We start from the raw sequence: 17,686 nt of genomic DNA, 5'->3' as shown, positions 1-17,686 counted from the left end.
AGCAGCCACTGTCCACAAGAGAGAAAATCCTGTAGAAATATTCAGTTCTAATTCACTTCTAATATTCTAGACTGAGCTTTGATTTTTCTCCTTGATAGCAAAAAAAAAAAAAAAAAAAGGGGGGAGTGGGGTGTGAATACTCTGCAAAGGAGATTTTAGCAGCAGACAGTGGTTAGTGGTTAGAATATATGTTGCTTTGGGCTGCCATGCCTATTAAAACAGCTAGACATTTTCTTGCAGCCATAAGACCTTCTGCCTTTACTTTGGGTCAGACAAGTTTACATACAACAAAGCACAGGGTGCAAGGTAGATTAGTCTGATTGCATACATTTTACTCCTGGAATCTGCTGGGCATCTTAGAAATCCTGACACTAAGGTCTAACAGCATAACATGAATATAACTAATTAAAACAATCAGCTAATTAGATTGACAAGTTGAAACCTGTACAAATCTGAAAAGCAGAAAACCTAATGGAACACACTTAGATATTCAAGTGCACTTTACACGCACAGCCCTTTGGTAGCTAATATACTGAACAGAAAACATTAATAGTTTGCAGAAACAGAATGCATAAAGAATCAGCTACTAAATAGCACTAACTGCTAGATTCTTACTTCCTGCCTTGTCAGTGACACTGTTACCTTCTAAACAACACTGGACAGCAATTAAATAGGGCTGTTATTCACCACTAACTTAACAAAGGAAAATAAATGAATGAGCTTTTCCAGGCTGCAGTAGTTCCAGATTGTCTCTCAAAGGGCTGCATCAATTACTGTCACTTATTTGTCAGCAGAATGACATGATTAATTGGTGAGATCCACATTTTTGCCTGCCTTACGTCACATGCAACTCTGTTTCCCCATCTGTTTTTATTGGTGTTACAGCCCAAAAAGTTCCACACCATGTACCTTGTCAAAAATATATTAATGTCTCACAACGGACACAAGCTAAAACAACTTAAAACCCTACAGATCACCTAGATGTGCTGAGAATAAAGATGTAAAGAGAAATGACTGAAAGATTTAGCAGAATTTCAAGTGGAGATGAAAAAAAAAAAAAGAGAGCAACAGACTTTAAGCCTTCTTCAGCAAATTGAGACTGTTATCTTGGCAGAATAAAGGAATTTGTTGTCAGGACTAAAATATGTGCAAAAGTTTTTTTCACTACTTCAGAGAAAATAGCACTTTCAAAAAACCCCAAGGCTTGTACGAAGTAAATTGTTACTTAGCAAGAACAAAATGTCAATGTCAAAAAATCCTTAACTTTCAGTTCCTCACATACTATTTAGGATGCTGTTTGAACACTTATTTACTTTTCTAAAACCACTCGAGTAATAACGACTCTCACAGAAGTCAGATCATGCATTGACATGTTCTCTTGGAGTCTTATAGTGAAGAAATACACATGTACATGACAGATAAAGGGTAAAAACAGTCCCATACATGTAATAAAGAGCAGTATAGAAGGAAAAATTATGCTAAGTCATCAACTTATGAGTATAATAAAGTCAAAGCATATTTAATTTCTATGTAGTTTTTTTGTTTGCTTTTTTTTTTTTCTTTTTTTTTTTTTCTGTCTTCTGCAGAGATTAATGTATTTAAAAAAAGAAGTACCTACATGTTATTTCCAGCCTAGTCTTGAAAGTCATCAGGACATTTAATATGTCTTCTGATACCCATTATCTTTCTGAGATCTTTTACTCAGAAGTTGTGCCATTTTTTTGAATCTTCCTTAAAACACACTTTTCTCTCTTACCTGGAAAAAAGGTGCAATATATGAAATCATTTTCAGCATCCAGAAGGCTGTTTTTATAATCCACCCCCCTAGAACCACAAGATCCAATTCAGAAGATGCCATGAGGAACACTACTGCTTTTACATGGGAATTATGCTTGCCCTTTCACACTTCCTGACTGTCTGATCATCTGAAGCGCTCAGCAAATATTTACACTATGATAGTCTTGCTTCTTAGCTGCTTTAGCTGCCAAGATCAGAATCATGAAAATAGTACAGAGAATAACTAGAAGTGTCTCATAATTAATGGGCCATATGCTAGTAATTCTGCATTGATAGCACTTGTCCATGATACAATCAGAAAAGGAAGCTCGTAACAGTACCAAGTATCCAAGAATTCACATATTTTACTCCTGTTTCCACTGTAAAGAAACTGTGTTTTAGCATAACTTCTTAAAACTCTGTCTTCATAGAAAAGACCACAAACTATAAAAACAAACACAAAAAGAAGTAAGGCAAAGCCAACAATATAGTTTTTGATCAGATAAACAAAGGTAACCAGAGTTAAATCAGGTAACAACACTGCATGATAAAAGTTTAGTTTCCAACAGGAAATAAATCTCCAAAGGCTCTGAATATTTTTTTTACTTTCTCGAAGATAGAAAAAAATATTGCGTAACTTCACACTAATGATGCAGATGGAAGCACAGAGGAAAAAGAGTAAAAAACAAACAAACAAACAAACAAAAAAAAAAAACCACAAAAAACAACTATGAATATCCAGGCCAAAATGCAGTTAGGTGTCAGGCTACATGCCATATCTGAGTAGAGATGATCACAGTACAGCCATTATGGGTAAAATAGCAAGACAGGCTATGACGGTTACCTTCCCGTGTTGCTATACAGAATAGAAAAAAAGCCTGCATTTGACAGATCTGCCCTTTACCTGAATGCTTACTGATTCCAGAAGGGAGGTACGTAATGCTCTGGTACAGAAGCTCTCCAATGCTTCCGAGGTGCCATCAGCACCTTGGACAGGGTGAGTCCAGAAGGAGCGAGTGGCACGTGCTGCAACCCCAATGGGAACCGCAGAGAAAGCAACCCCCGTGCTCACCTTCTTACAGGCTATAATGGCCTAGGGATATTTTTAACACGGCCCTTGGACAAATTTTCACGGCTTCTGTTGGACACGTTGAAATCTTCAGTAGGTCAGCAACCAGTGCATCCTGAAAGAGAACCGGATTCCAAAAAATAATGCTATGATGCAAGCTGTTGCGAGTAACCGCTGATAGCAAGTGGTAAAACAAACAAACACAAAAGTATAAGACAAGAAAAGTAGGACTAGATCAGGCTTTAATTTTTACCTCCATTTTGTTGTAAAGTTCCTAAGACTGCTCTTACAGAATGCTCTCCCTTCAGTCCACTGCCTCCCCAAAGGAAACTAGCAATGTATTTCATATTCCTATCTGAGAATTCACTTTTCAAACTTATTTTTAATTCCCTACTTTGACCTCATGCTGTTTATTTCTACTTTCTTGTTCTATTACTATTGTACTTCACAAGATACAAGAGGAGGCTATCTAAATTTTGTGTTGACCATTATATAGCCACAACTATACTAATAGGTCATTTTTTATTAGCTGTGCTTTTCTGTGTCTACACACTATGAACATACCACATATCTTTCTCTTACTTGCAAAGTGAAATTTAAAACTACGTTGGCTTAAAAAAACAGAAACACAATTAAATCGATAAATTTGAATGACTCGGGGGAAATGCCACTTGTACACACAACAAATACAAAGAGATCCGTATTTATGCATTATATATTGTATAAACCTGAACTATAGGTTTATGTATACTAATCCTCCTGCATGTACTTGCATAGGGAGTGGTCCCTGGCCTTCAGTTTTGAAGCAATTTACTATTTCTGCACACAAGCAATATTTTAAATAGAAGCTATAGGTTGCATTAGCAAAATGTTGTACTGTTGTACTGTAGAAGGCTCTAATCTATTCAACTTGTGATCTTCACCTTCTGACCTTAGAAAAAGTCCCCAAAATTTTGATTAAATCAGTGATATTTCATACATATTGTCATTATCTTTCATTTCACGGTTTCCTTAAACAGCCACATTTGAAGAACAGTTGTGTGACAGTACAGGGATAAGAAATGAGAAAAACGTATAGATCTGGCAGCTGTGCCTTGACAAATGTAGTTCAGAGTCAGAATAAAAGACTCCCAAAACAAAGGGTAGGCAGAACAACTCTTTAAGTCAGACAACGCACTAAGAAGAAAAAGAGCAGAATCCTAAAGCATACACTCCAGGGTTTTTTTTCTAGAAAATTTACATTAGTCATAAGATCTTTACAAAGGCCTATAGTCTTAAAATCTTAAAATATAGATCGATAGTATTTAATATATTAGAAATCCACAAGAGGGCAGAAGCATAGGTAAACTACTGAATGTAAAAAGGACATACACGTAGACACCAGATAAAGAAAAGCTAGACCGTATCATATCTTGCTCGAGATTTTACTATTCTGAAGTATAGGTAGGTTTAGTGTACATTCTTATTCCTGTTGCTTGGTTGTGCGTTTTGTTTGCTTTGGTGTGGTTGGTGTTTGTTTTTTTTTTAAAGGATAATTTGGCCATTTATTAGAGAAAATCATAATTGCATATACTTAAACATATAAACTTGCCATATGGTGAAAATATGAAACCTATTAACTAGTTTCAGACAATTCTTCATTTGTTCTGCAACTGGCCTGCTTTGGTTTGGTTCCACAGAATCAAAATTACCACAATTCAGTCATTCATATGTATTCACTGATTTCAGCTGGAACACCATTCATCACTGCCAATGATATAATGACTTCAAAATCACACAGAGGAAGCCAGAATTCTCAGCTTGGCAGTGTAATGATCAGTTTGTACAACGGCTAAATCAACTCAAAGCTGTAACTGAGAGATTTGCTTCTCACATACAGTACCTCATACTGCTCCCTGACAGGACAGGACAAAGTTGCTCTAACTGACTTGGAAGCCTACAACTTCAAAAGATATTTGAGTATTTGGGGCTGCAGCCATAAATAGACGTACTCCTAGATATACTTTTACCCAGTGGAGCTTATGGTGCCAAAATAGATGCCAAGATCCATCTTGTAAAACATATGGAAAGTATAAGATGACAAAGTACAGGAGGGAAGTTGGCTCATGTGATCAGTATAAAGTCAGAAGAATGATGTGGTCCTTCATTTTAAAGCAGATAACTACCTACTTGATTAGAGATTGTCTACTCTACATTCTCTCCTCCACAGTACCCAAGCAAGAATAAAATTATACATGAAACAAACTTGTCCACCACAATCTCTTTACTAATATTATCATTACCTGCGAGATGAGCATTCTGTTTTCAGTTCTCACTCTTCTCCACTAACAAAGGTAACCAAATGTAGCAACTTTTGGAATTTTTGCCACAAGTTCAATACAAATTAGATGCATAACTATTCAGGTTGTGAAAGGTTTGCAAATAAACATATGCTAAGTTGCCATCTGACTTACCAACTACTTCCGCAATGCTTGCATGGGAAAATGCCTTTAAATTTTTGCCACTGTTCAAGTACATAGTCTCACACTGATACACAGGGGCATGAACAACATCTGTGCGAGCTCAGCAGTTAAGTACTTTTAAGCATAAGGGATTCTCACACTTCGGAGAAATCTACTCATACGCAGGGATGTTTCTGCTAGTTGGTGAACATGGAAGCAATAATCCTGTGGCTCATCAGCAGGTTGTTCAATGAACCTTATCAATGAAGGAGCTCCCTACTGGTGTCAGTTTTTTCTCACAGACACTATGTAAAGAAAGAGACAGTTCTCTGACTAATATGCAGACCAGGTTTTCATCCTTTCACACATAAAAGTGGACCCAAATTGTATTGTTTTATCATTATGTAAAAGTTAAGTTGTATTTATAACATTCACTTCTTTCTGTGTACACATTTTTATCTATGTATGCACATGCATGCATACATACACAAACTTTTTAGCTTAAATAAAAACCACACAATTTATTGCATCTGTATTGGCTACAGCGTTCATTTTCTTACACCAGTATAAATCATGCTCTCAAAGTAAAATTGAGAAAGTATGAGAGAAGAACAAGAAAATATTTTCAGTTTTCTCAGACTCCTCTTCTTCAAGCCTCTGTGAACACACTGCCAAAATCTACAGCAGCTGTGGATTCACCTATGGTTAAGTCTGAAAAGGAATAGAGACCCAAGAATTCATCTGTGATTTATTTTGCTGACTTCCTAGAAAATGTTGTTCTTTATGTCTGAATCTTCTCAAAATATGTAATGATGAATACTGAGTGGGAAAAGAGATGGTAAGAGCAGTCACATTATCCAGCCAGGATCTGCTTACAGAAAAAGCAAAGGCAAATGCCACAGCCATTTCCAGTGCATACCAAATACACAGCTCTACTAGACTTCAGAAGTGAATGACTTCAAAAGTCGTTTTTATCTTTCTGAAAATATATTTTGAAGCAAAGCATGTAAGTATTTATCCTTTAATGATGAAGAACTACTGCTAAAGTGAACCACATCCTTGTGGACATTATAGTAGACCATACCTTGAGAACTCACTGGATTCTAATTTGAGAAGCAGCACAAATAACCACTGGAAACTTGCAATTACAAAGTTGACTACTGACTGGGCTTTGTTTATTTACAAAGGAACCTATCCACAATTAGGAAAGAAGTCTGCAAGGAAACACATACATATTGAACTTTCCAAAGTTTAATGTATTTATTCACCTTGCTAGTAACTTACAATGATTAGTACTGTTGCTGAGGAGTAACAGCCTACAACCATGACTAAGGACTCTTCAATTTATTAATTTTGCATTTATAGTAAAAGACTCTACTCCTAGCTCTACTGCCTAGGAACTATGTTTCCACTTACTGACAGCATGTTAATTTGGATTAATACGTACGTATTTGAATAGGAAAATACTGACTTCTGCTGATAGTCTTTTATTAAAAAAAACAAAGTGTGTGCTAATCCTAAAGGATGAAGTAGTTATAATACTGAAAGACTGAGAAAATAGAACCCAGTTCACAGTACACAGCAAACAAGCACAGGGCTAGTAACTAGTAAACTGAAACCTAAGCAGGATGATTGACTGTAAGACTTGTCAATTAACAAAAAAAATAAAACAGACAATCTCAGCTGACAGGGTAGATTACTTATAGTCACTGAAATATACAGAAGTAAACTGCCTTTTTGGTACAAAAACAAATGTACTAATTGACACAAGGGAAATAAACAGCAGTGTTATTTCTGAAACAATGGGTTGCTATCTCTAAGTTTTAAAGGAAACCATTAAACGTGCAGAGCAATCACAGTGATTTTTCCATCTGACTGAGATGTCAGATGGACTGAGAATAGCTATCTTTTAACCAATAGGCAGCCCCTTTGCCACCTCTCCTGTGGCCAGCTGAATGAAGGGCCTTCAGAGTTCTACAACAACATGAAAAGCCCTCCTTTGAATGAGAAATTTCTAGAATCAGGAAAACAAAAATGAAATCCAAATAATGAATTATACAGCTTTTTTCACTCTAATCCACTCTAATTGAAAAAGAATTTCAATTCTAAGGCAATATTCAACCTAACTTGTTTTGCTATAATTACTGAATTGATGAAAAGTATGCAAACAGAAAGAAGAAATCACTGCTTACCAGCCAGCCTAATTCCACTCTAAGGGAGTGAACAGACAAATAAACAGCAGCTTTGCTTTGCAGGTCAGTATAGCTGACCTTCTTTATAGCTCCAGGAAAGGGCTTCTTCATCTTACGGTCTTTCTCTGTACATAAAAGCTGAACATAGCCCTGTCAACCCACACAATTGTTTTGGAACCCTGTGAGGGGATGCTTTAGAAAGGGATAACCTCACCTCTTTGGCTTTACCCAAAACTACTTCCAAGGCAGAAGGAACCTCCTATTGCATTCCTTTGAGAAAAACTCCTAGATCATGTCAGTAAAAACATCCATAAGATATTATCTCAGATGCACACAGTGAGTTTTGAAAACAGAAGTACAGAAAAAGATTAAACAGAAGGGGTTCTTGCATGGTTCAAGGCTGCTCAAACTGCACACAAGGATATGAAAGCTCAAGACGGGACTCTTTATCCAGAATATCTGTGTAATTCAACATTTTCTCCAGTGTAAAAACAAAACAATAGCAGATTTTATCCATGTAAGTTGCCAGTGTCAACACAAATTGAACTCTACTCCAAACAAAAAGGAAAGTAGCATGTAGCCTTGGTTAGAAACAGCAAGCTCCAACAAAGAAAAAAAGAAAAAAAAGATGCATCTTTGTCACAAAGCACTGAAAGAAGTGGGCTTGAAAAATGAGCCCATGTGAACTTAATGAGGTTCAACAAGGCCAAAGTGTTGTATTTGGCTTGGGGCAATCCCAGATATGAGTATTTCCTGATAACACACTTCATGCTCACTCCAGCCACAAGCTCATTTCAAATAATTTTTGTTTAACCACAAAGCATTTGCCCATCACTTTAAGGACTGCATCAAAACATATCACTGCATACATTTCTACTAATATGTGAATCACTATGTAGTAGTTTTGTTTCTGCTGCTCCTTCTTTCCACCTGTTTTTTGTGGTTTTTTTTTTTTGTTTGTTTTTTTAAGATCAGACCGAGAACACATGCAATGATGGGGATCCAACAATAATTTTTTTCCTACCTTAGCTGAATTCCAGAAACACAAACGAGTCATCAGACCTCCCAATCTCTCATCCACACAAAGCATGAGTGGTTATTTCCTCCTTGTTTCTTTTGTCACTGGAGAGTGATGACATTTTGCATGTAATGTACAGCATCTGATCTCACTCCTGTTGTAATATGAGACGCAGGTGATGTAAGCAAACTGAGGGATGCATGCTACTTGAACATATCAAATAGGGCATTAAACAAGTGATGCAACACAACAGCTAGTATTTTGAAAACAATGAGTCTGCTAATATACTGTCTGCCCTTGTTTACAGGGTATTACAGATTCACTACCAGTGTACAAGGGAATGGCAATATGAAACAAAATAGACTAAAACAAAGATGGCTATTAAATAAAACTAAGACAGGTAGCTTAAAACATTCAGTGAACAATTCTCCAAGTCAAGTGTATAGGAATTTCCTTCAGAATAAAATTTGAATTCTGCCTATTTTTTATATTGTTTTTGTTTGTTTGTTTCTAATGTAATTCTCTATACAAAAACAAATAAATAAAGAAATGTTAAGTAAATCCTAAAGAAATTTAAGTGTGAGACTCTTTTACATTCACTTGCCTGACTGTTGGGGAGGGAGGATGGTAGTGTTCCAAAGCATTAAACAGATCCTTTTCAGAGATGAAGAAATACAAATACTGTCTTCTGCTGGCCAAAGGTGATTGGTAATGCTGTGGCCAGGTGTCATTCTCTCTAACAGTCTGAACTTTTGGCTATATAATGTTAATAATCAATAGTCAAGAAGCCAGCTCTGTTAGGCTAGTTATAGCTTAGAATATGATAGGAGTTACAGCTGTAGAGCTGTATTCACTGAACACATTTGAATTCTGTCAACTTCTTTTTGTTTTTTGTATATACCAAGGCACATTGAGAAGATGGAATAACTTAGGGATGCAAAGTAACATCTGAAAGGTTGTCACTGATAAACAGTTCGCTTTATGCCACAAACATCTATGTAACTGCATTTGTAACACCTTAGTATCACTTGAACTCTAAAAGTGACACTTCAGAGGGACTGATTACACTGTGTCTTCTAAATTGAACTTGCTGTGAGTGGCTGCCAAACAACAGACAGATTCATTTGTGAATGGTAGCTAAGCCACATACAAGAGATCAGTGGATCTCAGACTACATTTTGCAGAGAAGCCATGGTTTATACATCAGCATTTGGACTCCAGGCTGGACTACCACATCGCAACTACTTAGAGCAGAAATCATTCGACACAGTGACTTTCTTCATAAGCTGCCACAAGGCAGGCAGCAAAAGAATATTCTCCCCTTTTTAAATGTAAAGCAATAAAAGAAAATAAATAAATTTCTGATTTGGATTCAGAATTCCTTTACTTTTCCCAGCCCTCAAGAAGGAAAAACATCTCAGTAGATCAAAATGTTTTTCCTAGGTTCAAATACTCCTAGGCTTTCTTCCCTGTAACTTGTACACTCACTGAAAGCACTGGTGAGATGAAGGAAAGGAGGCAGAGCTAACAATGTAGAGATGGTTATGGATTTGTTTTTTTTGTTTTTGTTTTTGTTTTTGTTTTTTGCAGGAAATACAGATTGAGTTGGTGAATCTTGCACTCATAAACAAGTGACAAAATAGTCTGATGATGTAATTTCTTCAGACTCTGAGAAATAATTTATATAATTGCATGTTATGTTATCAGCTCCATAAAATGTCATTGTTATGCACTGCAAATAGCTCTAAGTTAAAAAAAACTACAGTAAGAGGTCTTTGAAGAATAATGGCATTGGTACATATTGATGCAAATACAGAACATTAGAGATCACAAGTTAAAACACAGACCAAAAATGTATATTCTTGTAACAGAACCACAAGTTTAGCTGCAGAACACATAAAATGCTTTGAATATTCTATGTACACAACAACAAAATTGCCCAGAACATATTTATTAACTTACCATATTTCTTCCTCCTTCTGATTTTTAATTAGAACTTGCTAGCATGAAGGATCCATCAAATCCTTGAAAATTTTACAGACAAAAAGAATTACAAATATCTTTTGCGTTTGCTGTTATTATCACATCAATGATTTTGTATCAGCTTTTGGCTGTACATCTGATCAGACTGGAAAGCAAAAGGAAGGAGTTTGCTGCTCTTCTAACATTAGAGATGGAACTTTCTCAACGTTAACTGTAATAGAAAAATAAAGAGAACAAATTCAATGTCATGATCTGTAGAAAGCCAGGCAATAAAAAGTAAACACAGCCTTCTAAAATAACAGTGGCACTTGTTTTTTCAGGAGGACTCCTAACTCTTCCAATCAGTCTATATTATACAACTCACAGTGGAGGAGTCATACTTTAATTAATGATGATTTTTTTTTTGTTGTTATGTTGCAACAACAGTTAATAAAGCAAAACAAATATATATACAAAAAAAACACAACAATTACCTTTAAACCAAAATGTTTCAATTTCTCACTTCTCAAAATCACCTGAAGGGAATATTTGCCAACGGAAGATTTTTACTCAAAGGAAAAAGTCTGAGGTTTTTTTATGTTTTGTTTTTTATTTGCATAAGAGAGTTATGACCAAGTAGAAATATACAAAGATAAGTCTGCACTGCATATAACCTCCATTATACAGCTCACCACCATGAATTCACCGAGATCATATCACCTTCTGCATGAAACACAAGCACCTCATGGAAAGAACAGGGCAGTTCCTAGCTGAGCCAGGTGCTGTTCTGTAGGGGCTCAGGCAGATCTGTAACCGCTTTAGTCCACAAGGGAAGATCCTTGTCTTCTTATATAACTACAGTTATATGAGGTGGAGCTGGGCTCCTGCCCCTATCTGTGTTTTCCATGAAGCACTGAAAGCATTAAGATCACTACTCCAGTCAGTTAGCTGCTGCTATAGAATAAATACATGATTACTATTAATACGTATAAGGTAATTTTTCCAGCAGCAAAATAAGTAATTTATCATTTTCATCCACTGACTTTCAGCAATTAGCTAAGATTCTCAAATAAAATTATTAATCCTAAACATTTAAAATTGCAAACTTCTGGCAACAAAATATGAAACAGCAACATTTTAAAAATGATCCCTCTTTTTTTTTTTTCTTTTTGCAAGCTGATTCTCTTCTTAGTGTTTCTTTAGTGTAGTCACTGAAAAACTGGTTAGAAAAACTTTAAACTTTTCTTTTTTGTTGTTTTTTTTTTCTTATTTTCTTCTGCTATTCCATGTGCTTTAGTTTGCACTGACTACAGGGAAGAAAAAATGTAAAGGAAGAAAAAATTTTTTTAAATCTGTAAGTTTATTTTTATATGATTTAATTCTTGATTTTATTTTTGTCAAAAAGGCAAAACAAAAAAAGAGAAGTCTCTTTTGTGATGTCCTCCTATCCCAGCCACATTAATTATCTTTGCAGATTATTAATAACATAGTTAAATTAAAAACCCCAAATACACTGTCAGACATCTCAGTATTTGATACTGATTCTGCTGTCTGAACAGGTTAACTACATGATTTTTTATAATAACTGCAAGAATAAATAAAAATAACATTCCCAAATAAATAGAGAAATAGTCTTCAATCAGCCTGGTAATACCTATTTCTATTATATTCATCTTATATGTGTACAAATATTTGATTTATATGGAAAAACAGTTATATAGAACTATCAAAGACTCCAATTTTCATATAACTCACAAATACCAAAAAGGGAAGAGGAAGAAAGAGGACTTTGTATATTTTCACACACAGATCAGGGATGCAAAGTAGTAAATCTTGATCATCGCACTTCTTTATAGTCCACAGGAATCCTAAACAATCAGAATCAATTAAGTATATGCATTTTAAACACACAAATCGAATGGAACAAAATAGTCAAGTGTTACTGAATAATTTTAATTGGTGAAATATCAGCCATGCAGTTTGTCTTCAGAACTAATACTCTGAAAAACTACTAGAACACAGGAAAAAAAGGTTCTACGTTTCATTGAAATTAAAAAGAACATAGACTTTATCACTTTACACAGTAGAGATCATAACATAACACAAGATTACATAACACACACATGTAGTGTTGCAACTTTCTCTCACGGACCAGCATGACATCTAAGTAAGTTGTTCTACACTGAACAGGTATGTTAAGGAACAACATAATATTAACTGTGTTCTTCACATGCAGTTCTCATTCAGAACCCTCTTCATATGAATTTAACTGAGTATGTAAATGCCATGGATTATTTTACACAATTACAATACAGTCTGACAGACTACGCCTGTTGCCTAACTATGCCTTACTCTTTTTAAATATCTAGGGGACATAGTTCTAATTTCAAATTTGCAGATTCAGCTAACGATCACACCATTGCCAGCAGAAACCTTGCAGGTAACTCATTAAAGCCAAACTGGTCATATGTAGCTCAGGAAAGATCTATTGCTATTTCTGTGCTGGTACTGTGCTGGTTGAAAAATCTATCACAAAAGACAGATCTGAGAGGAGAGATTAAAAAAAAAAAATCACGCTGTTCATTCAGTTGTTCCCACTGCAGTTCAGAAAACCTGAACTCTCTTCCCATAAAAACTAAAACCTGGATGTTTCCACCCTAGTTCATTTTATAAAACATGGTCTAAAATGAATATGAAAAATTTGCCAGCGACAGTCTTAATATTACCTGCTGATCTCTCAGGATTTTCAAATCCAGTCACTTCTGAAGTTATGTTTTTTCTACTCTTGTAGATAACAATTTCTTAGTTATCCAGATGTGATATAAAGAAGACCTGTGGTAATTCTTTTCCAGAGTAAACAAAAAATTGAGTAAACAACTCAATGTGATATTTGGGAGAATTTCATTGTTACCTAGGTTTATTTCTTCCATGGCTCGTTAACAAGATTAACAAAACAAAGGTAGTTAAATGGGATGAAGAAAACTAGGGCATCTGATTTAGCAGAAGGAAAGACTGGGAACCAGCTGTTCAGCAGAAAATCAAATACATATTAACCAGGCAGCTGGAGCTGCTCAAGCCACTCACTCAGGAAGTCTTTCCACTTGCTTTGCCAGTCACAATGATGACTATGAATATAATAGTTGAACTAAATTGTTTATTTTTTTTTTACTTCTCTCATGTTACAACTAACCACAAGCATTTCTGTCAGTGTCTAGAACCTAAGTTGACAGATTTCCACAGTTTCTATGTCCATACATCCTGACATCTCAAAAATCAATTCAAGTTAATCAGTTCCGTCTAGTAATAAGAAAGCTGTAAATAAAGTGAGATAAAGTCATGTTACAATAAAATGCGGCATTATAAGAATTCAATAAAATATGCCTGAATAGAATCAGCAATCAATCACATGGACAAATTCTGTCTGGCTTCCACTTTAAGGTTTGTAATGGAGCTTGAAGCTTAAATAAAGAAACAGTTGCAGACAGTCAGGGGTTCAGCTTTAGATGTCCAAGCTTTTCAGGCAATATCATTAATATCTAGGTTTCTAAGACAGGAGTTGAGAAAGCAAAATTTATTTAAAGCTGGTTGGATTTTTTATTTATTTGTTCTAAATTGTCTCTTCAGCTTCTTATTTTCAACTTCTTATTTTACTTCAAGTGAATGTCTTTGCTTTCGTCCTGCTACCATATAAAAAAGTGAGAAAAATAACATGCAAACAGAGTTGTTTCTCCTGACTATGCCTACTAGTCAGGTGAGAAGTCTGGAGTATGTACACATACAAGTGGAATACTTTGGAACATGAGATCCATTCTTCTCACACATCATAATTAGCTGTCAGTTTCACCATGGACATTTTCCATGTGCACTTTGAGGTAGTCGTTTCTTGTAAACTTCTTGTGGCAAAGCTGGCATTCTGCCATTGGTCGATTGGGGTTGTGAGTCAGCTTGTGTCGAATCAGCATTTTCTTCAGGCTGAAGGACAAATCACAAACCTAGGCCAGAGAAGACAATACAAAGACAACAACAGAGATCTTAAAACTTCAAACATGTATAATTTTACATCACTGAAGCCACAGCTATGCATACCTGCAAGACTTAATAAATGAGTTTGTCTTCAAAAAAAATAACTGCTTCAGAGAACACTTCTAAGATTATTACTCTGTCTTTCAATGCTATACCTTAACAATCTGCAACACATTGAGGTATTCCAGCAACATTACTTTTTGAAAACCTATTTTTCTCTCCGGACACAACAAAGATTATGACAAAAATCTCACAAGCATCTGTCAATTTAACACCAAGGGAAATGCTTTCTTTCTGATCAGCAAAATAAGATATGTGGGATTGTAAAAATCAGTTCAAATTGCTCAGTTATGAGGCAGAAATGAGAAAGAAGGGGTTCTCAAGACTGCAACAAAGGCTAATAACAATAAAGAGGAAGCCCAACTGTTGCAGTGTTCTTTTGCCTGGCCAAAGAAAAAGATAATAGTTGCAAATTAAAGTGTAATTCCTTTGCTCTATTTCCTGCTGTTTCTTCCCTTCCTCCTCTGCACTCCATGCTTTCAAGTCCACTCTGCTATTTGAACAGACAGATGGATAAGGGACTCTGCTATGCTAAAACAATCATTTCTTACACAAATTTCTGTATTGCAGTCAAAATGAAAGGTTAACAATAAGTTCAGCTAGGAGAAGTTAGAATAGAAAGAAAAGTTAAGAATCTGTAGGCAAGACATCAAGTTATTTGGTATCATGAAATTAATGCTGTCATATTCAACTTCCATCCAAGTATATACCGCAGGCATGAATTTCCTGGAAAAAAATATTTTTAGAATACATGCTCCTGATTTGACAAATGAAACAGTCAGTGATCATATCAGTAGATAAAAATGAGCATGTACAGGCTTGCAATCCTAATACTCGAGACAAAAACAACTCTTGTGCAGAGGAAATTCAAGAGAATTCAGCAGAATCTCTCTGATGGAAAACAGAATTTTAAATTTATATTGGCATCAATCTAGTAATGAAAATGCTGGATGACTCTTTTTAAAAGCAAAGTATACAAACAGAATTGACTATGCAGACAGATAATTGTGACTTGCGGAAACATATATCTTGGTATACTGATAGACAGTCAGCTGAATATGAGCCAGCAGTGTGCCCAGGTGGCCAGGAATGCCAATGGCATCCTGGCTTGTATCAGGAATGGTGTGGTGAGTAGGACTAGGGAAGTAATCCTGCACCTGTACTTGACACTGGTGAGACCTCACCTTAAGTACTGTCTTCAGTTTTGGGCACCTCGGCACAGAAAGGACAGTGATGTGATGGAGCAGGTCCAGAGAAGGGCAACAGGGCTTGTGAAGGGCTTGGAGAATATGCCCTACAAGGAGAGACTGAAGGAACTGGGGCTGTTTAGTCTGGGGAAAAGAAGGCTGAGGGGAGACATTCTTGTTCTCTTCAAATACCTGAAAGGTGCTTACAGTGAGTGGGGTTGGTCTCTACACTGGTGACAGGTGACAGGATGAGGGGAAATGGCCTCAAGTTGCACCAGGGTAAGTTTAGGTTGGGTATCAGGAAAAACTTCTTTACAGAAAGGGTTGTTAAGTACTGGAATAGACTCCCCAGGGAGGTGGTTGAGTCACCATCCCTGGAGTATTTATAAACCATTTGGATGTGGTGCTCAGGGACGTGATTTAGCAGAGGGTTGTTAGGTTAGTATGGTTAGGTTGGAGTTAGACTCAATGATCTTTAAAGTCTTTTCCAACCTGAACAATTCTATGATTCTATGAATGCCAGTTAAGGCAAAACCATACAATGACCATAAAAAAGGCAACAGCCTGAGGCAAGTTTTGTACCAAAAATATTTTTCCCCAGACAAGAACATTGTATGTGCTATTGCAATGGAACATTTCTGAATTTATGACATGATGTAACAGAGAGAACTATTATACAGCAACTGTAACTCTCCAACTTTTTTCCCTAAGCATATAATTACCTCTTTCAGCCCCAAGCAACAGTCACTCTTTGTTAAGGGATGATGAATGTTACTTACAGCATTCACTGGTTGGTTCTTAATACTTCTTTTGTCAAGTACCATTTTCTATTTCTCTTCCACAGAAAAACTCATGTACCTAATCACTACCATCACACTTGCTCTCATGTTTCAATGTGTTAGAAGTGTCATGTCTTTGTAAACACACATTTCCTGGAAACTAAGAAGTCAATCATGGATATACATAAATAAGCTGCACGTATTCTGTGCATCTTACATACGCCTCACAATTTAAAAAAAAAAAAAAGAGAGAGAGAGAGAAGATAGTAACAGGTAGAGTTCAAGATGCCAAATTCAGCTTCCACTAAGGTAACTTCCAAAAATTTCAGCAATGACTGCATATTGTATTTATAAAAAGAGAGGACAGTTTGCAGAATCTGTAGTATCCACTTTGAATATGATGAAAATGTCAGAACATAAAACCACAGAACAAAAAGAACTAGACTAAGAGCCATTCAGACCAGTATTAACCTTCCTCCAAAAGTTTTCAATAGCAAAAAAGGCTAAGGAGTAGGGCAAATATAACACAAACCTCCTTGTGATGCAGTAGGCCAATCAGCTTTAGAGATTTCCTCAGAAGTTCTTAGTATTAAAAATAAACTATACACATAAATATTATTAAAGACAAATCTCTTGATTTTTAAGATGAACTGCTTATAGCACAGTCTCTTATTCCCTGGACTGATGCCCCCATTAAATCCTTGAACAACAATTTTAAATCCAGTATTTGATAATTCTGAATGTCATTTCTTTCCAATTGTTTCTGCACAATCCACCTTTCCACATACTCTGGAAGTGATGAGATGCATCCTATACTGGATGGGGCATACTCTAATTGACAGTGATCTATGAGCTGTAATACAGTATTCTGCGTTTCAGAATTGCAAACACACACAGCATCTGTGATTTCTTCATTGTTCAAAGAAAACACATGGATAGTTTTTGAAAATAACACACCAGATTTCATTAAACAAAAATAAGAAATTCTGAATTTATACTTGTGTTATTGAACAACATCAGAAGCATTCAGACTCCATGTAATGATTTTAATATTTTTTTTCTGTATAAGCTGCTCTCTCCAACTATTAACCTGTCAAACAATCAAAGAGAAACCCAACAAGCATGAATTTGTAACTTGCAACACCCAAACTGCATGAAGAACAGTGAAAATAGCACTTA

General features: G+C 35.8%; 1 protein-coding gene across 4 annotated transcripts in view; it reads right to left on the bottom strand.

Moving 5' to 3' along the window:
- Positions 1 to 10,986: 10,986 nt before the first annotated feature.
- Positions 10,987 to 17,686, bottom strand: part of PRDM5 (PR/SET domain 5) — a 105,335-nt gene continuing 98,635 nt past the window's right edge. For all 4 annotated transcript variants that reach the window (XM_090139191.1, XM_090139193.1, XM_031596893.2 and 1 more), the window contains one exon: positions 10,987 to 14,450. In XM_090139191.1, coding sequence (XP_089995317.1) covers positions 14,286 to 14,450 — 165 coding nt within the window. In that variant the 3' untranslated portion in view covers positions 10,987 to 14,285. The remainder of the gene's footprint in view (positions 14,451 to 17,686) is intronic.

Source organism: Phasianus colchicus, chromosome 4 (genome assembly GCF_987193195.1).
Source record: "Phasianus colchicus chromosome 4, bPhaCol1.hap1.1, whole genome shotgun sequence".
Taxonomy (NCBI): Eukaryota; Metazoa; Chordata; class Aves; order Galliformes; family Phasianidae; genus Phasianus; species Phasianus colchicus.
The sequence above is the reverse complement of the archived record's forward strand: the minus strand, read 5'-3'. Positions and strand labels throughout refer to the sequence as shown.